The sequence below is a fragment of the Mus pahari genome, chromosome 16 (assembly GCF_900095145.1).
Source record: "Mus pahari chromosome 16, PAHARI_EIJ_v1.1, whole genome shotgun sequence".
In the NCBI taxonomy this organism is placed as follows: Eukaryota; Metazoa; Chordata; class Mammalia; order Rodentia; family Muridae; genus Mus; species Mus pahari.
In genome coordinates, this window is record NC_034605.1 from 14,034,082 (window position 1) to 14,056,697 (window position 22,616).

A 22,616-nucleotide genomic window follows, 5' to 3' on the forward strand; every position below is an offset into this window, starting at 1 on the left:
TCTTCAGACACTCCAGAAGAGGTCGTCAGATCTTGTTACGGATGGTTGTAAGCCACCATGTGGTTGCTGGGATTTGAACTCTGGACCTTCGGAAGAGCAGTCGGGTGCTCTTACCCGCTGAGCCATCTCACCAGCCCCGCCATTGTTTTCTTGGAGTATGGACATACCATTCGGCATCAATCGTAGGGGTTAGGAAGCCGTCTCCAAAGATGGGTTAGGGATTGCCATGGTTGGACCCTTAACTTTTAATGGTTAGACCCTTAACTTCTTGGGCAAAGATATGACAACTGCTAAATACTACTTTAACGGTTTTCAGAACCTCAGTACAGATGCAAGCACAAACACTGTTCCTGTAGTGGGACCCAGAGAGCCCTCCGTGCCAGCGCCCTGTGCAGTGTCGGCAGCGTTTGAACGGTCCCCTTCCCCGGTCCATTTACCCGAGTGAGTATCAGTATTCTGCCAGTCCTCCGCCAGGTACAAGTGTAAGTGCTCTGTAATATTAAGTGTGATTCTTAAACCAGATGGCATTTTTGCAGGGATCCCAAGGTGGCAGAAAAGCAGAGGGAAACTCAGAGTGTGGACAGACTCCCTTCTACCCCTACTACAACTGCATGTAAATCCGTGCAGGTGAATGGAGCAGCAACAGTAAGTGCCTTTCCTGCCCTCCACAGCACTCAGGCATTCCGTGTGTGTCCTGACTCTGGCTTTCAGTAGTGTGTGCCATCATTTCTCTGTACAATTTCACTGAGATCTTCTATTTCAGTATGGGGTCTTTCAGATAGTAACAAGGTCCCAACTCTGTCCTATATGAAGTATGGTGATTTCTGTATTTATTGTGTGTGTTGTATTTATGAAAAAATTAGCTGGATAGTGGTGGTACCTTTAATCCAGGTACTCTGGAGGCAGATGCAGGTAGATTTCTTAATTTAAGGTAAGCTTGGTCTACAGAGCAGATTTCAGGACAGCTAGGGAGGGCTACATGGAGAAAAACACAGCAACAACAAAAGTTTGTCTGCTTCAAAGGCTTAGACAGATGGGGGTTCTAGAGGAGGGGCATGGGTGGTTTACGGCTTCTTCATCCTTTGAGGGAGGGACTGGGGGCAGTGGAGGGAGGGAAGACTGAGGTCAGGATGAGAGAAGAAGAATATATGAGAGAAGAATAAAGGAAAACAGGGTGAGGAATGGAATAAAGCAAAATGACATAAAGAGCAACACGGTGTCCTGTTGCCCTGCTTATGTCCCAGTGACTGCCAGCTCTGGCGGCTTAGGCCCTTAGTTCCAATGCTTGGGAGATGGGGCAGAGAGATAACGCAAATTTGAGTCCTGTGATCTACATAGCGAGTTTCAGCCAGCCAGGGATGCACAGTGAGGCAGTAGTTCCTGTCCTTGATGATCTGGAATCTCTATACTTGGGAGGTAGATTATTCAGTCTTCCTGCTTCTGTGTAAGTGCCAAACCAGCTACGGCTATGCAGTAATGCTCCATGTGGAGCATCCGGAGTCAAGCCATCTCACAGCCTGACCGCTGTGTCACGCTGTCCCCGCCTGCTCTCTGCAAGCACAGCACCTGCACTAGTCCTGACTTAGATCAAATGAAGAGGGGCCAGAGTATCTTCAGAGAGAGACTGTACTGCAAGGAAAGGGAGCAGTGTCTTTTTTTTTTTTTTTTTTTTTTAAATCAAGATGTCTGTAGTGTTTTAGTCTTTATAAACTTAGTGTTTTTTCAAGACAACCGTGATTAGCTTAGAAAAAATGGATGTGTATTTTCAAGTTATTTAATTTTAATAGAAACTTAACTTTATGGAATCTAAACAAACAAATAAAAAGCCAGAATCTAACATAAGTCAGGAGACTGTATTTGTGCTTCAGGCCCCTCCTCTAGGAAGCAGTATTGTTACATTGTCCCTATTTAGTAACTATTCTTCCTTCTGCAGTACTGTCAAACTGTGACATAGTCCATCCTACAAGTCTACCAACAACTGTTCACAGAGTGAATTCTTGATGCTGGACACGTGTCCACAAGTTCTAGAGGCAGGAACTTTGATGCTGATCACTAGCTGCTGTAGATATGCCAGAAGTTGCTCTTGAATTTTGTGAATCTCTTAAAAAAAAGTAAAAATACCCATGAAGATGAAATTGTACTTAAATATGTTATATAACTTCGTCCCTGAAAGAGCTTCCATCCCTGATACTTTGTATGCATAATCCTACGTTCTGTTTCCAGGAATTGAGAAAGCCCAGTTATGCAGAGATTTGTCAGAGAACGAGTAAAGACCCTGCCTCCTCCTCTCCATTGCAACCCCCAAAAGAACAAAAGCCAAACACTGTCGCCTGTGGGAAGGAGGAGAAGAAGCTTTCTGAGCCTGTCGAGAGATATCGGGAGCCCCCTGCCCTCAAGTCCACTCCTGGAGTCCCCAAAGATCAGAGGAGGCAGCCTGGGCGCCGGCCCTCTCCACCAGCTGCCGGGAAGCGCCCGAGCAGGGAACAGAACACTCCGCCCAAGTCTCCTCAGTGAGAGCTGGATGCCTGCGAGGGGTCTGAAGAGCTGGATTCACTGAGAGACGCTCTCCCACTCAGTATGGAATGAGCCGCTGGTTAGGAGCTTGCAGTGTCTGTGGGGCCCGTGGGATACCTGCAAGTTACTTCCTTCTGTGAGTCGGAAATTCCCCCTCTTGAAAAAAAAAATCTATTTTTCAGGATTTAATTATATAATATAAACCTTATTTTAGGTTGGTGCTTAACTGGAGGTGATACAGAAGTCTGATGTTTTTCAGGATAGAAAATGTATTTATCCTAACAAATGGATATTTTTTATTAAGCCTCCACGTGGCTCTGAGTGCAAAGCTATAATGAGTTTTTCTAAATTAAGGGAACTCTGCTACTTCCTTTTTTTTTTTTTTAATAGCTGGTCTGCAAGTGCACATTGGTAGGGTGTCCAGCAGATGGATGGGGGCTGATGGCACTGGCAGGAGCAGCCTTGGCCTCACAGAGCAAGGGACTGGCAATGTCAGGACACTTACAAACTGGCATAGGAGCTGTGTTTTCATCTAAACCCTTAGCTAACAGGTAACTCTAGCTTTAAAACAAGATACAGATGTACATACAGTTCTTTTTTGATCTAGTGGGCAAAACCTGCAAAGAGCACCCTAGACAGACCTGAACCTTTGAGTGTTGATGTCCTGCGAGCAAGTAACCAGCCTCTCACTCCGGGTCCAGTGGCTACTGTGTAAAATACCTTCAAAGCACATTGTGAACAGAGCCTAGATGAAATTAGAAACCGCTGCCCACTGATGTCAGAAGTTGTACCATGGTGTGTGTCCCTGTGAGTGGGCTACGGCTCTCACCCTCCAGTGCCTGCTCTGTCCGTGTCCCCCCCCCCCCCTCTCTCTCTCTCTCTCACACACACACACACACACACCCCCCCCCCCCAACACACACACACACACATACTCTGGAGAGTTGTGTCTTAGCCAGCTCCGTATGGATGTCTTCCTGTCCCTCTGCATCAATCAGCACGTGGATTTAGAAGTACCTAACCGTGAGAGAGTGGTGTCGGTGGTCCCCTCTGGCTGGCGAGGACACAGTCCTTGCTCTTTTACCTCCAGGACAAGGGTCTTGTTGATTGTTTCAGAGGCTGCACTCCTGAAGAGCGAGAGTGCAGTCAGGTTAGCAAGTTAGTTCATAATAAAGTTACAGATAAATTATTTTGTTTTAAAATGCCTAAAATTTTTCTTTAAGTATTCTAAGCAGCAGACATTAAAATATTTCCTGCTATATGTAACCATACAGCTTATTCCACAAAATGCTATTTAATAAGACTGAAGGTTGTTTTGGTTTCTTTTTTCTTTTTCTAAGGAAAAAAATGATTTCCATCCAATATTTAAAGACTTGAATTTTATTTAAACTTGAAAATGACTTTGCCTTAACTTTTGTATAAGACAGCTTAGAGCTCACAGAGACCTGCCCCTGGGTTGGCGGGAGTGGATTGGTTCCTCAGTTGCCATGCGGATCTCCTGGTGTTGGTTTTGCTGAGAACGCATACTGTTGTACAAGAACTCCAGTGGTCTTTGTAACATACCTACAGATCTTCAACAGTTGATCTTTTTTCAGATTGTTGAAAAATCCTGTAAATGCAAATAGTCGCTACTGTGTTAAATCTGCACTTGGGAGTGCGCTCTGCCTGTACAGTGTAAATAATCAGAACATATGAGAAAGGTACCCTACAGAGAAGAATCTGATAAAAATTATTGATATATTATAAATGTTACTGTTGAGCTGATGTAGATAAACTAAATGTTGTGGTTTGAGTATTATTTTAATTTGTTAAGGTTTTTCTTGTTCCCCTTATACTGGTGTGTTGAACTGATTTTTGCCTCTTTGCTGCAAAAGGGAAATGGAAAGTCTTATTGAAAGCCTTTGGATGTTTTCATACTCTTAAAAAGAATGTAAGTACATACTAATCATATGTGATGTGTGAGGGTTTTGAAGGAGAGTATAGAGAGCAGAGACTGGCAGGATCTTCCAATGAAAGTAAAAAAACAGAATGTGCTAATTAAAATTATACTCTGTTAAGTGATTTTTTTCCTGCCAGAGGCAAAGATGGCCTGATGCACGTGACCATTTCCTTCAGAGCAACTGTCATTCAGTTACATAGGAGTATACACAGTGCTGATGTTTCAGACGCCTGTGAAAGGAACATAGGACGAATTTCCTTATAGATGTCAGATCACTGACAAAAAAAGAAGAAGAAGAAGAAAACAGCTGGCTGGCCTCTTGAACCCACACTAGCAGATACTGTCTATCTGGAAAGGCAAGCCTGAGGCCTCAGGCCCTTCACAACACATCTTTGCTGGAAGAGGGGCCAAATTATGGTTCTGCACCCCTTATCCCCAAGGGTGCTCTCACAGAAGAGCTTTGATTTTTAATGAGAAGTCCTTTCCCCAAGGCTGAGCATTGCAGCATGAAACCTGTGTGGCAGAGCCAGCTGTAGGTGCTTGCTGGCTGCTGGCTGGAAGTGTACAGCTCAGTGGCCGCACGCAAGGGCAGGTGTGCAGATGCACGAGGTGGGACACTGATTACTGCTTAGCCAGTGACAGCCTGGCATCAGGAACTAAAGCCTTGCTCAGATGTGATTTTTATAGCACTCATTTTCAGGAAGCAAAGGTGATATGCCAAATAGCTGTATAATGTCAAAACAGAGACTTCCTGAACACTTTGAGGTTTTCCACTCAGAAAAAAATGGAAGTTATCGAAATAGGAAGCTGTTGAGCGTGCATGCAGACTCTTGCTATGTCACATACAGCAAGTGTGACGTGTGGTTTTCATAATCTATTTTTAAGTTTACTCATTCCTTTCAGTATCTCAAGGTATAGAATCAGAGATACCACAGTCACAAATGACATTTTTAACCTGTAAAATTGTGTGATGACGCTTAATTATCATATGGAAATACGGACTAGGAATCTGGCCCCACTTCACCAGACATGAATTTCAAGTGATTCCTCTCTCGTAGTCAGTGTCATGATGTCTCTGTGAACCCCTCCTGTCATTGCATCACTGGTTGCCACTAGTGGGTGGCAAAAAAAAAAAAAGGAAAAAAAAAAAGAAAAAAGAAAAAAAAAAGGAAAAAAAAGTCTTATATTGCTGTATTAGGGTTTCTGCAGTTGATATTGAAAAACTGGTCCAGTGTGTCACAGCAGGCGACTGATGGTGCATACCTGTCTTTGTGTCCCCTTCAGTGAGCTGTAGTTATGGGTTTGTGTGCTTTGTAGCCTGTTATACGGAAAGCAACAGACAATCGAAGATTCCAGGAACGCTAACAGCTGCAAGTCACAGGATGGGAGTGTAACAAGTGGAAGCTTGCCTGAGGGTTTCTGTTTCTGTTCTACTTTTCATTAAGACTGGAATCAAGCTTACATGTAAACTATTGGTAATTTAAGTTTCCTTTTGTGTCATTTTTGTGTAAAACTGTCTAATTTGAAAAAATGTAGGTTATGAAAAATAAAAATTTAGGCACTGTTCAATTTTTCTTTTGATTCTTTTAAATTAAAATTTTCTTCAAGAATGCATTTTTTTAAAGATCTTTTTGTTCCCCCAAACAGAAGCCCACAGCATACAGTTAGGGTTTTAAAGTCACCCAGCCCTCCTAAGCTGACCACCGACTTATATGTGTATATATACATATATATACACATACATACATACCTGGACCCATCTAGGGTCTCCATTTAGGTTTCTGGGACACAGTTCCTTTTAATTTACCCCTCTTCTGTTATTTCCAAGAGTTTCTCTTGTGGTTTTCATCTCGGGCTCAGGTAGGTATGCCCCCTGACATAAGGCAGGCTTATGTCCGTGAGACCCACTGCCCCGCTTCCTCTTCTGTATGCTGTGTGCAGCATCGTAGGGTGCTCAAATACTGGACCTTGGTATTTGCAGACTGTATGTTCTCTATACACAGCACTGGCTTCAGAAGTTTAGAGTGTGTGCCTTGGTGTGCTTTGCCACTTGACAAAATGTAATGAAGCTTTAACCTCAACAGAGTTTAGTGATCTGTAATGATCATCACAGCCCTGTGGGTTGGCTGGGTCTGGTAATCAGCTGGCTAGACCAGCCCAAGAACCAGTATGAGCTCTCTATGGCCAGAGGAAGTAGACAAGGATTAAACCTTGTTTGGCACACAGAGAAGTTTGAAATGAACTAGCTCTCTCCACATCTTAATGTCAAGATTCTCTTTTCCAAATCACTGTAAAAAGCAGTTGATAAAGTAACACTGAAGAGCTGACTGGATACAAGCACTTCCCAAACAGGTAAGCTGTTAGCCTACTTAAATGAAAGGCTGTGGGCTTTTTCTTGCCTTGGTAGGGGCCATAAGAAGGAAACGGAAAGGGTGGCTACCAAGTTTCCACTGCCTTTGGGATCCCTGTGCTCAGTCTGCAACCTCGGGAATGAATATGAGAGAGAGCACATGCTTAGGTTGCTTGGCCAGATGAGCTGAGCCTTGTCTTCGTTGAGCTAGCAGGGTGGTCAGGGTGTTGGGAGGCTGTATTTACAAGAGGGGTCCTGGGGAGCCCTATTTTCGGAGCTGAAAAACAATGCGCACTAGGAATGGTGGTCCCGAACACAAGGTCATGGCTGGACAGTGTACTAAGCGAGTAGAGAGTGGCCTTCCGAGTAAGTCTCCCCTTTGTGTGTACTGGCTAGTTTTGTGTCAACTTGACACAAGCTGGAGTTATCACAGAGAAAGCAGCTTCAGTTGGGGAAATGCCTCCATGAGATCCAGCTGCAAGGCATTTTCTCAATTATTGATCAAGGGGGGAGGTCCCCTTGTGGGTGGTGCCATCTCTGGGCTGGTAGTCTTGGGTTCTATAAGAGCAGGCTGAGCAAGCCAGTAGGAAACATCCCTCCATGGCCTCTGTATCAGCTCCTGCTTCCTGACCTGCTTGAGTTCCAGTCCTGACTTTTTTGGTCATGATGTTTGTGCAGGAATAGAAACCCTGACTAAGTGTGTTTGGGAAGAGGATATTGCAACAAGGGCTCCCAGATTCTCCAGGGCCAGGTTTCTGTTGAGTAGCTGAAAGCCAGACAGTGGAATTTGGGGTATGCTGTGGAGTAGTCTGTCCAGAGTAGGAAGACTCTATCAAATGGTACTGAGTGAAAAAGGGTCAGGGCTTGGGGGTGGGGCATCTATTGTCCTCAGGCCACAGTGGTAATTCTTAAGGAGTGTCCTCAGAATGGCCCGAGGAAGCTGCTAAAATCCGAGTTCTGGCTCCATTCCAGGCCCACTGACGAGGCCTAGGAATCTAGTAACCTGCTGTAGTTGGCCCAGTTTGGATGGTCTGAGGGATGAAAGTCTACAGTAGATGCCTGTGTTCTGTAGCACTCAGGGGCTTCTTCACTGTAGCTTGGTATTTGGTTTTGGCCCATCTGCAGCGTGTCCTGACATAGACGCATCGGGTTTTCCACATCTTGTTCTAAGGACCAAGCTGTGAAGTTTTGAGAGCTCCAGCAGCAGCAGAGGGACCGTGGCAGAAGTAAAGGTGGGGAAAGGGAGCTCACCTTGTCCTCCGCTCCCCATACACCCTCTAATCATCCGTACTTGTTCCTTCCAAACAGAATTGGTGGTGTGTGGGATTACTAATTGAGGACTACATTGGTGGGAACCCAGTTCCCTAGAAATCACTGCCCCAAGGTGTGCATGGAGGGCACCTATTTAGTTGTCAAGTTGTCTTTTTCTAGGCCCGCCCAGCCTAGTAGTAACTATGGAACACAAGAGCTGTCTTCAGTGGAATGGAGTAGGCAGGCTCTTCCCTAGTGATAGAATTATAACAGTGAAGAACTTAGTACCCTCCTGCACAAAGCCTGCTGTGTGTCTGGTGCCCTGGGACCCCTGGAGTCCACATCAGGAGAAGTAGCAGAGCTGAACTTGCAAAGTTAAAGGGCATAGTCTTCTGACCAGCCATGGAGGTGAGAGTTGACATGCTGTTGGCTCCCCCAGCACAGCAGTAGCTGTTGAGTTGTAAGATACAGGCAAGATATGGCTTTGGCCGTAGAGTCTTCAGAGAAGAAGCTAACAACCCCGTGGAAACCTCAGGCCTGACAGTCACGTCGGTACAGTGGGGACACCAATCTCCAGTTGCTCTTGTGTTTGTTTCTTGTGCTCCTTTTACTAGTTGAAGATTTGGAGTTAGGGCTGAGGTCAGACATTCTAATGTATGCCGTTACTTCCTCTTAGTTGCATCCTAGGTCTGTATGTGTTTGGTGCCCTTGGCAGTGTCCTCTTTGTACTGTGGATTATTTAGAAGGGTGCTGTTCCAGCCAGCTGGAGATCTCCCTGATATCGTCCCGTTTCAGATTGCTAAAAACTGATTCCATTGCGGCCACCGGGCTTTCAGTCCTCTTGCAAGCTGTGACAGCTGTTAGGCCCAGGTGTGGTTACCTGGGTGAAGGTTGTACACATGTCACCTGTACCCTCTGGATACGGGTGGTGGTTCTTTGACCTTGCTGGCTGCCTGGGTGTGTCTTGCTGCAGGTGGGCTAACAGCTGTAGTACACATGTGCCTGTTCCTGGGGGTTGCTGTTTCCCGTCCCAGCATTGTTAGGCTTTTGCGTTACATGTTGCTGATGCTCTGCTGTTTGACGCATACATGTTCAGGTTTGCGGGATCTACTCTATTGTTAATGAATCTTCCTCTTGGATCTTAGTCATTTTCTTTGCTCTGAACTTGCATTATTGGGTGCTAATAGACCATTTTCTGCTTTTTTTTTTCTTTTTTCCAGTTTGTATGGTGTGCTGTTCTGTTTCTTTATTTTCAGCCCACCTGTATCCTCGTATCTAAAGTGAGTTTGCATTTTTTACGATTATTTATTTGGGAAGTGGGCACAGGAGTCAGGGGACTACTTTCAAGAGTCAGTTCTCCCTTTCAAACAGTCGAGTCTCTGGTATTGAACTCAGCGGCCAGGCTTGGTGGCAAGCTCCCTTACCTGCCGAGCCATCTCACCAGCCCATGGGCTGTCTCTTATTCTTGCCTTCTTGGACGTTATAATTTACTGCTTTTAAATCCATGAACAAGAATCATTATGAGAAAAGAATGCAACGATGCTCTGTGCCTGTCAGATCTCCTTTGCTAGGGCAGGTTCTCCTGGATAGTCTCTAGCTCATGAGTTTAATCCCTGTAAACTTGCTGTATCATTAAAAAACAACAACATTTTAACAGTGCCTACTTCCTGGGCCTGTTTAGAAGTCATGGTAAACATTTGGAAATCCCCTTCCCCAACCAGCTCCTTAACTCACACCTCCGCCAGCAGTACTCAAGTTCTTTGAGCATCTGTCTGGTCACCATTCTCATTGAGTTTGATCACTGCACACACACACACACACCCCTATGGTGTCCTTAGGGCGAGCCTACCTGACAGGGAAGTAAGGAGATGTGTGGGAGCTTCTTGTGGGATCTGCCTCCCATCATAACTCCCTGGAAATGGCCTTCTTCATCTTGGGCGTCTTGGTTTAAGATAGGAGAATGGCAGAGACTAAGAACAGCCAACTTGAAGACAGGGCACAGTAACAGAATTTGGAGAACCACAAAAAAGGACTGGCAGCATAAAGCCCTTAGCCACACTAGTGTAGAAGCCATAACTGCCCTTAGAGTCATCACAAGTACATGTTAACAGCCCCCTGAGACTGTCCACAGCAAAGGGCTGAGTTCGGTTTACTTGTCGGTCTCGGGGCGTGGTACTCCCAAGGTCTTTTTGTTTTGTTTTGTTTTGTTTTGTTTTTTGATTTTCGAGACGGGGTTTGTCTGTGTAGCCCTGGCTGTCCTGGAACTCACTTTGTAGACCAGGCTGGCCTCGAACTCAGAAATCCACCTGTCTCTGCCTCCCGAGTGCTGGGATTAAAGGGGTGTGCCACCACACCCAGCCTTAATGGAATTGTTTTCACTTGGCACCTGTTCAATGGAGACTGGACTGTGACCCACTGGCAGGTGTAGGCATCTTACCCAGGCCAAGCCATTGTAAAGAGGCTTCCTAGAAGAGATGAGTGGGTGGGTCCTACGCTTCCAAGTTTTCCCATAGAACAAGTAAACATGGTACGGACTAAGGAGCCACATGGGAGCATCTTGGTGCCCCAAGTCCTCAGCCAGCTTAACATTCATCTTCCTCCAGGGTCCACTGCTGGCCTCTCTCTGTCACCTCGAATCCCTACATGACCCTCTGTGTTTGCATTGTCTTTCTAGGTAGTTTTCCCAGGTTCATACTTGTGATTATACTTAATCACGGGGCTTATAATTCCATGACCATCAGTGCTCCAACCTGAAAAACCTCAGCCTACACCTGGGTGGGCAGTAGTCCATTGTGTCTTCTGGCTGCAGATGGTAGAGGCCTATGGTGTCCTCAGAGACCCTCCCCATGTCCCTGTCCTGCCACCTGCAGGTCAGCTTCTCAAAGATGCTGCAGCAGCCTGAGTATACATTCCAAAACCTAGAGGGAGAATAGCTTTATGCATGGGTTCTGAACTAAGAACTGCCCCCCAAACTGCACCTCATTGTTCACTTAGGGCCACCCGGGGCCTTGATCACAATCAGGACCATTAAGAAAGAAGGACAACTGGGCTGGCTAGTCTCGTGTCAACTTGACACACAAACTAAAGTTATCCGGAAGGAGGGTACCCCAATTGAGAAAATGCCTCCCTAAGATCTAGCTCTAAGGCATTTTTTTAAAATTAGTGATTTGTTGGAGAGGCCCCAGCCATTGTGAGTGGTGCAATCTCTGGCCTGATGGTCCTGGGTTCTTTCTGTAAGAAAGCAGGCTGAGAAAGTCCGGGGACGGAACCTGGTAAGCAGCACCCCTCCATGACCTCTGCATCAGCTCCTGCCTCCCTAGGTTTCTGTTCTGATTTCCCTCGATGGTGGAACAGCAGTATGGAAGTGCAAGCCAAATCAGTTCTTTCCTCCCCAACTTGCTTTTTGTTGCAGCAATAAAAACCCAAAACAGCCATCAGTATGTCCAGAACGGGTGTAGGAAGGTGCTCCAGGGTCCCCACAGTCTTGCTGGTCCCTCAGCTGCCAGGTGTTCAGCTACTTACTGACAGGCCTATTTGAATTTAGCATAAACCTGATATAATACATCTAACATATTACACTCCTCCACTCCTGCTCCGCCCCGCACCCCCTCCCCACAAAAGCATTATTTCCACCGATATCCTTAACCACTCAGAAAACTGAGGTGTCCCGAGCCTGTTTCCCTTTGGCCTTAGGCAAGCTCTGACCCTAGACCTCCAGAGACCACTCACCTACGTTCAGCACATCCATGCCTTACATGCCTTAAGGGTCTTCAGTTCACTCCTCCTCCCAGCAGCCCAAGGACTCCCCCCTGCAGGCTGAGCTCTGCTGTGGCCTCCCCTTGCCTCAGCTCATGGGGCACTCACAGAGTAACTGGCTAGCATAGATGGGAGCTGTCACCCACCCACCTCTGACTTCACCTCCAACCCGCTTACCCCTTCTCCATCCACACTGCCCATCCTCTTCTGCAAACACACCACATTGCCCCATAGCAAAGCCTCTGATCCTCCAACTGCTTAGTCCAAATAACCCACGGCATGGCTGTGGTCCTCACAGGCTGGCCGCCTGTGCCCTGCCACACACCTTACATTGATTGGCACTATCGTAACTTAAGCTCACTACATTGTTCACTTGTTTTTTTACTAGAATCTCCAGAGTAATGGGCCATATACTATCTTCTCCCAGTGTGTGAGGTATTCACGGTGTTGTGGTGAGAATATGAAATTCTCCTTTAGGGTCATTTATTTGGACACTTAGTCCCCTGCCGGTGGCGGTTTTGGAACCTTTAGGAAGCGAAACTTCACTGGAGGAAGTAGGTTAAACTAGGAGCAGGCCTGGAGGTTTAAGCCTCACTCCTTGTTCCCTGTCTGCTTCCTAACTGTGGGTGCAGTATGACTGCTGCTTCCTGTTCCTGTGGCCGTGACTTCCCCACCACAGTGGACTGTATTGCCCTTGAGCTTTAAGTGGAGATCAACCCTCATGTTCCTGGCTTATGCTCTTGTTTCCAGGCAGCGTGGATTCCAGCTCAAGGAACAGTACTGCCCACATTAAGGACAATAACTAATCAACGCAGTTAATCCAGTCTAGAGATTTCTTCACAGGCATACCCAGAGCTTTATCTCCTGCGTGGCTTTAGGTCCTGTCAAGTTGAAATATAGATTTGATGGTATTCTTGACAAGACTAAGTAGACAAAATATTTTTTCTCCATATATAGAGGATTGTCATGGTTAAGGACCATGAGGTTCTGAAGTCCAGACGGCCCACTCGGATGCCTGCAGTGTCTGGTCATGCAACTTAGGTCAAGGGAAAAAAAAATGGGCTAGCGGCACTGAAAGCATCGACAAATGGAACAAAAAACGGGGTCTCACTCCTCTTAGACACACAGGAGGTAGGCTCATCTCCAGTGGCAACCGCAGAGTCCCTGAAGGGCCTGTGAGGGTAGGGACTCTGTTTCAGTGAAGCGCTCCCACGGGACTGGCCACCTTGATGACGAGGGACCACCCAGCCAGAGTGGTCTGCAGTACAGCTGCAGCGTGGCATCTATACTGGCTGTCAGACACACAGCAAAGCAAATGTGCCGTGTGCCAAGTATTGGGTGATCACATGCTGCTCACAGTGTTCCCTCGTGCTTTGGAAATTTCCAGAGTCAGCTCTGCCTCGGTGCCTCAGGACCTCTCCCTAGCCTCAGGTCAGGACTCCAAGAATCAGGCAGAGAGAGACCAAAAGGGTCCAGCTTCCCACTTCCTCCCGCTTTGACTCTATTTGCCCCAGCCTAGGTCAAATAGCCGAAGGCCCATTTGTTGTTGTTAAGTTCAGCCAAAGCTTGTAATGAGGCTCGGTAGGGTTAAACTCTGTACTGTGATATAAGCAGCAGCGTGAGCCCCGTGTACAACTGTGGTCATCACAGTAAAACATAGAAAATGCTGGTGAAATTAATGTCAAAAGATCTTATTTGATTCGGCAGACTGAAATACAGCGATTCCAACATGCATTGGTATAAAACAGGTCCCGTTTTTTCTTAATGTTGCTGGGTTTTGTTTATTTAGTTGGTTGGGTGTGTGTGTGTGTGTGTGTTGTTTTGTTTTTGTTTTTGTTTGTTTGTTTTCAGACAAGGTCTCATGTATCCCAGACTGGCTTCTAACTCACTATGTAATTGAGCATGACCTTGAACTTCAAATCCTCCTGCTTCCAGATCCTGAGTGCTGCAATTATAGACTTGGAAGCTGTGTGTGGTCCTGGGGACTCAACCCGGGCGAACATGTTATACGACTGAGTTATACCCCTCCTACAGCACCAGCCCAGGACAGGTTTCTATTCTTTTAATTTTTTTTTTTTCTCTAACACTGGAAACGATTGAAATCTCTGGTGTATATAGAAACTTGAGGACCCTTAAAAGGACTTGATTTCTACAGGTCTGCATACTGACGGTGCAGTGTAGGATTCATCACCACAAGGGGGCGCTCGATCCTCACCCGAAAGCACTCGAGGGAGGTCCCTTTGTTTGCAGCTAGAGAACGTGGGAGGATCTCTTTGGTATTCCTGTTTAAAAGGCAAAGACGCCGCGCTTACTGCTGAGGCAGCTTCATCCTTTTCCTCCTGGCGCTTGTAGAAGAAACTTGGCGAAGGTTCTTCAGAGACTGCCAGAAACCCTACTGTTCATGGATGTGAATATTTAGATAGATTAGATAGACAGATATAGACAGATAGATATAGACAGACAGGTAGGTAGGTAGAGATATATACACAAATATGTGATATATTTATATATACATGATTTGTTCTTATTTTTCAGCTTAAAATATATCATTTCATGCGATCTATTCAGATCACAGGTTTTCCCTCTGTTATCTTCTCCTAGGCTCTCCCCACCCAGCTCATCCACTCACACATCTTTCTTTCTCCCTTTGAAAAGCAAGCAAACAAACCTGGCATTGGTGGCCTTTAATCCCAGCACTCAGGAGGCAGAGGCATGTGAATTTCTAAGTTCAAGGCCAGCCTTGTCCAGGACAGTCAGGACTACACAGAGAAACCCCTGTCTTCGAAACAACAAACAAACAGAAACCAAGAAACAACAAAACCCATTATAAAACCCCCACAAAATTGGAAATCATAATAAACAAGCAAAAGACTGGTTAAAAAAAAAAAAAAAAAAGAAAAGAAAGAAATCCAAAATCCAAACCAAGTGATATGGGACAAAAACAAAAACAAAAACCAACCAACCAACCAACCAACCAATCAACCAAAAACTCTACAAAGATACCATTGAGTTTGTTTTGTGTTGGCTGGGTCATGGGGCTTACCCTTAAGTGTGGTGTGTATGCCCAGTGAGATGCAATTGGAGCAAACAAATCTTTCCCTTGCAAATGACTGTCAGTTGGAGGTCGCTTCTTGGTTAGGGGCAGGAGCACATGCCTGTTTTCCCCTCAGCCCCCTCAGCCCTGGTATCCTATCTGGCTGACACAGTCTGTGAGCTCTTATGTGCTTCAGTCCTGTTGTGTCTGGAACTGTCCCAGGCATGGGACTGAACAATGCCAGGCATGGGGTTCCATCCCATGGAATGAGCCTTCAGTACAGTCAGATACTGAGTGATTGGTTCTTCTCACATATATATTATTTTTCTACTATTGCACATATCGCAGGCAGGTCACTGCCTCAGATGGCAGGGTCTGTAGCTGAGTTGGTGTTTAGCTCTCTTCTCTGGTAGTGTGCAGAGCACCTGCCAGTACCGTGAACACCCGTCAGTAGGCATGCAAACTCTAGTTAGGCACCAGCTCAACTTCCCCATGTTTGCTGAGACATATATTACAGTCTTCAGCAATAAGGCTTACCGTCACTTTGTAATTCTATATGGTATAGAAATGTATCATTCTTGCTGTGCCTGTGGGTAGCTCAGCCCTGCTGTTCTAAAGACATTACGCCTTTTTTTTTTTTTTCTTTCAGGACTCCCCTGAGGCCCAGCTTTGCTCAGATCCCAGTAGGACACAGTCTTCCTCCACTCTCCCCCCCCAACAGTCACTCCCCTCACTGGGGTAGCATTTATACAAGAGATGCCTGTACATTCGCTGACAAGAACCCCAGGACCTGTTTGCTTTGAACTAAGGGTGGGATGGGTTGTTGAGTTGGGAAGGAGGGGAATCTGACCTCGGCAGCTTCATGGCACGGTGTCAGGACCCAGGGACCACAGCTGTGCACCTGAGAACAAAGCCAGCAACGTCCTCCAAACAGGATGAGTGCTCCGCAGGTCATGTCTGCACCTGGGGCTTTGGCCTTTTGCCCAGACCTGGAGTTTCATCCCCAGGCCTCTGCTGACTTTGAGAAGTACCCTGTAAAGACGATACTCCAACTGTAATGCTGATTGACACCATTGTCCAATATGGCAGGGTGGTATCCCATTAAATCTGTTCGGATGCCTGCACCTACGATGAACACACACACACACACACACACACACACACACACACACACACACACAGAGGCTAGCACATGCAGGGCTGGGCAGAGAGCTGTACCCTCAAGGCATCCATTTCCAAGGCCAGCAGCTTTTCCCAAATCCAGATCTGCCTGTGACTCAGTGTAAAGATCTCTGGGGGACACTTCACATTATTGGGTGCTGGGCCCACTATCCAGGGGTTTTTTGATCCCCTTGGTCCTGGTGGGGCCACATTTACATGTCCCAGAAGTACAGCAGCAGAGGACATTCCTCACCTCAGGCACTCTGACACCACCAACAGCATTCCAGTGTCCAGGTCCCTCCCGGCTTCCTGAGGTAGCTCAGTACTTCTCAAAGCATAGCTGATGCATCGTCCGTCAGACACAGTAAGGCTGCCGACACAAGCCAGGCCGGGCTCTGCCAGATCAGGAACCTGAGAAGACCCATCCACTGGGACATGTCCGGGCCCCAGGACAGACATTTCTCCATGGCTTTGTGAGTCAGTGACTATCTCTGACAGACAGAAAACAGTATTTTTAATCCAGCAAGAACCGTGTCTCTAAGACCCCCAGGATGCTGAATTCTGATGTCTGGTTGTGTCCCTGTGGTCAGGTGACTGCCCCAAGTGCAGCTTTTAACTCCCTAGCACTCATCCTGTTTAGAGCATGCTGCCTTCAGTCTCAGGTGCACAGCTGAGGTCCTTGAGCCCCGACATCCTGAGGTAAGGCCTCATAGCTTCTGAGGTCAGGTTCCCCAGCTCCCCGACCCCTGCTGTGAAGTCTCTGAGACTTCTTAGATCATCACTCACTGGAAGTCACCTTTCTCAGTAGACTGGCTGCGCCTTTAAAGATGATTTGGAAGGGCAGCAGCCATAGCTCAGGCTGCAGCCCTATGACACTGAAGGTAAGAACAGCCACTCATGTGGACCCTGTGGCCTGGGAGCTTTTGACAGTTTTGTGCACTCCAAGATTCATGTCGGAGATCCTTGCTGCAGAACACACTTCCTGAGAGGGACCTACATGGGCTTCAAGTCACACATATACATGCACACACACAATGCATGTATACATTGATGTGCGCATGCATATCCGTATACACACATGTTCGTATGCAGTGATTGGCCTTCTCAAGGCCACTGGCTACAACTCTGTTCCAATGGCTTCTGAGCTGGGTCCCTTTGAGTGTCCAGTGCCTTCACTGTTAGATGCACACTCGGAGGCCTAGATGCCGCTCTGCTGAGAGCAGCTGAGCCTTGGGGCTCAGAGAGAAAGACTCTAGAAGGAATCTCAGGGTGGTACATGCTATCTGTTCTAGTTGGGCGAAACACCCTCTGTAGGTGGAGGGAGACTCCACAAACTCGGTGACTAATGGCTATAATCTCAGTGCTCCAGAGCCTGAGGAGTAGGGCATGACAAGTTTGGGTCTGCCTGAGCTGTAAGATAGTCTCAATCAATCAATCAATCAATCAATCAAAAGGAGACCGATCAGCCATGTGGTCTTACATACATTTTGGATTCCAGTTGGAGTCAGCCCACACTTGAGGTTTAAAGCTACCTTCCTATTCCCGCCTCATGAAATACATACCTGTTCGTAGTCCTTCAGCTTCCGTGAGTGACACGTGCCCCTCCCTCCCGTGATTTCCCCCAGGCTCGGTCAACCGTGGATGCCCTCCTTAAACATCCACTCTCAGTAGCCTCCTGGAGGAGGGCTGTTGAAAAGCTTATGTGGCATCGGGACCCACACATGGAGCTGGGGAATGGCCACAGACCATGACACAGGCTTCAGCTCTTCCTCCCCCCTGCCCCTCGTCTCTGTCACCGCTCAGCTCCCGCCTGGATATCACTTATTCATATATTCATTGGGAGAACCAGCTAGGAGAGTTCATGCTTATGTCCTCACATGCCCAGGTTCAGTATCTGACAAAAGGAACTGCACTGCTGTGTGTGTGTGTGTGTGTGTGTCACCTTGACACAAGCTAGAGTCACCAGAGAGGAAGGAGCCTCCCTTGAGGAAATGCCCCCATGAGATCCAGCTGTAAGGCCTTTTCTCAATCAGTGATCAATGGGGAAGGGCCCAGCCTACTGTGGGTGGTGCCATCTCTGGCCTGGTAGTCTTGGGTTCTATAAGAGAGCAGGCTGAACAAGCCATGATGAACAAACCGGTAAGCGGCATCCTCCACGGCCTCTGCATCGGTTCCTGCCTCTAGGCTCCTGCCCTGTGTGAGTTCCTGTCCTGCCTTCCTCCAGTGATGAACCCCAGTGTGGAAGTGTAAGCCAAATAAACCCTTTCATTTCCAACCTCCCCTTTGGTCAAGATGTTTCTCGTAGCAATAGAAACCCTAACTAAGACAGTGACTTGGGAAGAAGGGATTTATGGTGGCTCAGAGTTTGAGGATCCTGTCTATGGTGGCAGGGAAGGCTTGGGGGTAGACACTTGAGGTGGCTCCTACCACAGTCGGGAAGCAGAGAGAAGAATGGTGGTGTGTGGCTCATTGTCTCCCTTTTAACAAGTCTGGAACCTCAGCCCGAGAAATGGTGCCCTCTCCACATTTAGTGTGGGACTTCCCACCTCAGCTTGCCCGTCTCGGAACTCCCCTACGTACTGATGGATCCAGAGGTAATTCTGGATGCTGTCAAGTTGACAATCAGTATTAACTGCCACCTTCACCAACAGACCAGGCCCCAGGGGCAGCAGCTCTCCAACTCCATGAGCTGGCTGGCGTTGGCCGCTGGATGGATACACGTGGCTTTCCCACACACACCCGTGTGGAGTCTCGTGTGCGTCAGGTGTCAGGTGTGTTTCCTGGAGTGAGACCACCTGAGCTCCATCTATCTCAAGTGCCGACAGATTCCTTTTCCCATTTACTGGGCCATGAATCCTCTAGCGTTCTGCTGAATTACTCTCCAGGTGCTCATTAAAGCTAATCAGCCGAGTAAATAATACAGAATAAGGAGAAAAGAGACCAGGACTAACAAACTCTTAAAAATGAGGCTGCGTCGTGCCTTGCCATAGTTAAGTTGTTCTCTGCCCCTCGAACGCTCAGCTCCGACCGAGGAGGAGGACACGCGGACTCAGGAAGCAAACAATTGCACGCTCGACATGATTCGAGATGAACTCGCCTGGCCGAACAGAAGCAGGGAGGGTGTAGATGCTGCTGGATTTCACTGCCTGGTGCTGTAGCAGAGAGTGAAAATCCTCCCCTCGTCACGTCACGGGAGGTGCATCTGGGGAAGCAAGCTCGTGCCATTGGGGAAGCTAGGAGACAAAGCCAGGAGCCGGCCACGGAAGAGCAGCAAGAACTCAGCGTTAAGGAATGGCTTCTCTTGGCCTTGGAAGACAGGTTTGCTAGGGTACAGGTGGCCCAGCCCCAGGGGATGCTGAGCTCCTGATGCAGGAGAAGGTGGTGGCTTGGCTCCTCTCCCATCGACTTGCATGCATGTAACACACTTGTCCTGGGTACCGCTGTCAGATGCAGGGCCACACCGGTATGCGCCCTCCCCCACGGATGCTCGGGCGACTGAGATGAAAAGGAAAGACAACTCTATCACTCTCTGGCCAGCTTCAGGTCTGATTTTTCTTTCCTGCATAAATAGGTTTGGCTTGAAAGCCCCTTGGGGCTTTTGAGACTGGTCACAGGCAAACGGTAGAGGAATGATAGACCTGCCATGTGAGCCACAGAGGAAGGCAAAGCAGTTTGTCCCAGTGCTGTGTCTGTCACTATGGGCTCTGGCTGAGTGCAGTCCCAGAGGGAGCTGTGCCCTTCTGCTCCCTTTCATGAATGTCTCCAAGTTGGACAAGCTGGCAAGTCCTCACCCAAGTCTACCCTGTGGCTCGAGAATCCTCAGTCTTGTGGAAAGGGGGGCATCTTTATCTGTGTCACATGAGACACTGCCGTGTAGCCCGGGGAGGCCCTGTGCTCCATGTGTAGCTGAGGAGAACCTCGAACCCCTGATTCTGTTGAGTCTACCTCCCTAATGCTGGGGATGGGCCTGCCCCTCAGGTAGCACAAGGCTTTACTGGACTCTGTTGTTCACATGTCAAGAATCTCAGGCAATCCAAGCTGCTCCCATGGGAGACTGTGTGCATAGGGAAGGATGTGCCTGCCCTCTGCTGGCTGAGCCCCAACACATGGAGTGTCCCTTTTTCCTTCCTCTCCCTCACTCTCCTCCCCTCCTTCTCCCTCCTCCTTCCCCCACTTCCTTTCTTCTCCTCCCTCTTCCTCCTCATCTCTCTCCACATCCCTTCTCCTCCCCTATCCTCTCCTTCTCCCTCCCTCCTTCTCCTTCCTCCCTTACCTCCTCTTCTTCCCTCCATCCTCATCTTGCCCTTTATTTCTCCCCTCCATCTCCTCCCTCTCCCCTTCCTCCTCCTTTCTCCCTCCTCCTCTCCCTTCCCTCCTCCCTTCCCCTCCCTGCTCCCTTCCCCTCCCTCCTCCCTTCCCCTCCCTCCTCCCTTCCCCTCCCTCCTCCCTCTCTCCTCTCCCCTCCCTCCTCTTCTCCCCTCCCTCCTCTCCCCTCCTTCCTCCCTCTCCCTCCCTCTCCATCTCCCTCCCTCTCCCTTTCCCCTGCCTTAACTATTTTCACAGTACATTTAAGATGAACAGACATATCCACCCAGGAGCCATCGTCACTACCTATCTGCAGAACATTTCATCCTCCCAAACCGAAGCTCCGCCTCTGTGAAGCACTAACTCCTTCCTAGGCCCTGGCAACCACTGGTCTACTTCCTGTCTCTGTGGATTTGACTGTTCCAGGGGCCTTACACAGGGGAGTCCCTCAGCGTTGGCCCTTGTATAACACTGCCCTCGGCATAATGTCTCAAGGCTAATCCACATTACAGTACAGGCCATCGTTTTCTTCCTATTTTTAAAATTCTTGCAATGTTTTATTTGTTTGTTTGTGTATGTGGTGTGTGTGTATGCATGCCCTTGCATGTGTGGAGGCCAGAGGAGGATGTGGGGACCCTGTTCTATTGCTCTCTGATTTATCCCCCTGAGACAGGCTCTCTCACTGACCCTGGAGCTAGGCTGGCAGCCAGGAAGCCCCAGGAACCCTCCTGCCTCTGCCCTCCACTGCACTGGGGTTATAGAATCATTCGTGGTCATACCCACCCATCTCTTGATGTGGGTTTTTTGGGATTTGAACTCAGCTCCTCATGCTTGTGTATCAGGAGCTCTTACCTGCTAAGCCATTTTCCCAGCCCCTCCTTGCTTCCTTTAAAGGTGAGTGATTCTGTGCTGTGTGTGTACCCAGTCCATTGTATTTATCTGTCTCTCTCGGATGCTTGGCCAGCCTCCATCTCTTGACTGTTGTGTGTATGCTGTTGTGAATAGAGAGGTAAGCAGGAATCTTTGAGACCCAGCTTTTAATCCTTTCATGTGTATATTCAGAAATGGGACATCATCGAGATTGTGTTTCACTTTTACACAACCCCCTCTCTACCATTACAGCCCAGTTGTGAGTTCCTCCTTCAGGAACCTTGGTTGGTTCTAGCACAGTTGCAGAGCAGAGTCTCTTTGTCTTGTTGTGGCTCATAAGCCAGTGTTGACACCATACCCTTGGTCCCAAGGCCATACTCATACCTGAACACAGGAGTTTAGGCAAGTGGGGGCTGCATGCCCATAGGTGGCTGGAGCAGTAGTGACTGCGGGGCAGTCATCTCTTTAGTGCTCTGGGCCCTGAACCTGCTGTCATTCTGTACCCACCGGGAGGAATGAGGATATTCCAGAGTTGTATGAATGTCCCTTAAATTGGCTCTTGAGTATTAAAACAATGGAAGCCCCAAATTAGAATTTACCAAGGAATCTAACTTTCCTGGCCTTAACCTTAGGGTGGGCACAAGTGGCTTGGTTATGTGTTCACCAGAGATGCTAAGAAAGCAAAAAACACACACACACAAAGACAGAGACACACAGAGACACACACACAGAGACACACAGACACACACGGAGAGAGACAGAGAGAGAGAGACACAGAGAGAGACAGAGAGAGAGAGACACACACACACAGAGGACAGAGAGAGGGAGGGGGATAGACAGAGAGGGAGAGAGAGAAAGAGAAGAGCAGGCTAACCATTCCTCCACCCAGACCCTTAAGACTCCCAGCCACACACTCTGTGACTCCATGCTGGCATTCTAGGTCTCCTGCTAGCACACCCCTGCGGCAAGCCGACTGTGAGGAGTTGCTGTTGTTTTCCAAGAACACCGAGATACACCGCACAAGTGACTTGGTGACAGCCTGAGGCAGTGTCACTTTATGAACCTCCCACTGTAGCCAGGACACCAACCTTACTTTCTCCAATGTAGCCTGAGCCTTGCCCCCCCCCCCGTCCCCTCCCCCGCATACCTTCCAGGGGCTGCAGCACACTCTAACCCCTCCTTGAAGGAGGTCTGCGGGGCCCGGGGGTTCTGTGTGGGCAGTGCATGTCTAATTGTGTGTGCTCCGTGCACTGGGCTCCGCCCCTTGGACTTGAGGCAGCTGTAAAGTCTAGCTCAGTACTGGGTATTCTGATTCACCAGCTCGGAGCCTCCTGAGACGTCTAAAAATGGCACTTCCGAGCCCTGACTCAGTGGTGAAGGAGGCATTTGGTTCTGTTCCTTCTCCCGAGTAGGAAGGCATGACTCATCCCTCCTTG

General features: G+C 48.1%; 1 protein-coding gene across 6 annotated transcripts in view; it reads left to right on the plus strand.

Annotated features, from left to right (window-relative positions):
• The window catches only part of Larp4b (La ribonucleoprotein domain family member 4B), a 78,193-nt gene extending 75,351 nt beyond the window's left edge, over positions 1-2,842 (plus strand). For all 6 annotated transcript variants that reach the window (XM_029547315.1, XM_029547316.1, XM_021215490.2 and 3 more), the window contains 3 exons: positions 317-441; positions 537-645; positions 2,224-2,842. In XM_029547315.1, coding sequence (XP_029403175.1) covers positions 317-441; positions 537-645; positions 2,224-2,514 — 525 coding nt within the window. In that variant the 3' untranslated portion in view covers positions 2,515-2,842. The remainder of the gene's footprint in view (positions 1-316; positions 442-536; positions 646-2,223) is intronic.
• The last annotated feature ends 19,774 nt before the right edge of the window (positions 2,843-22,616 follow it).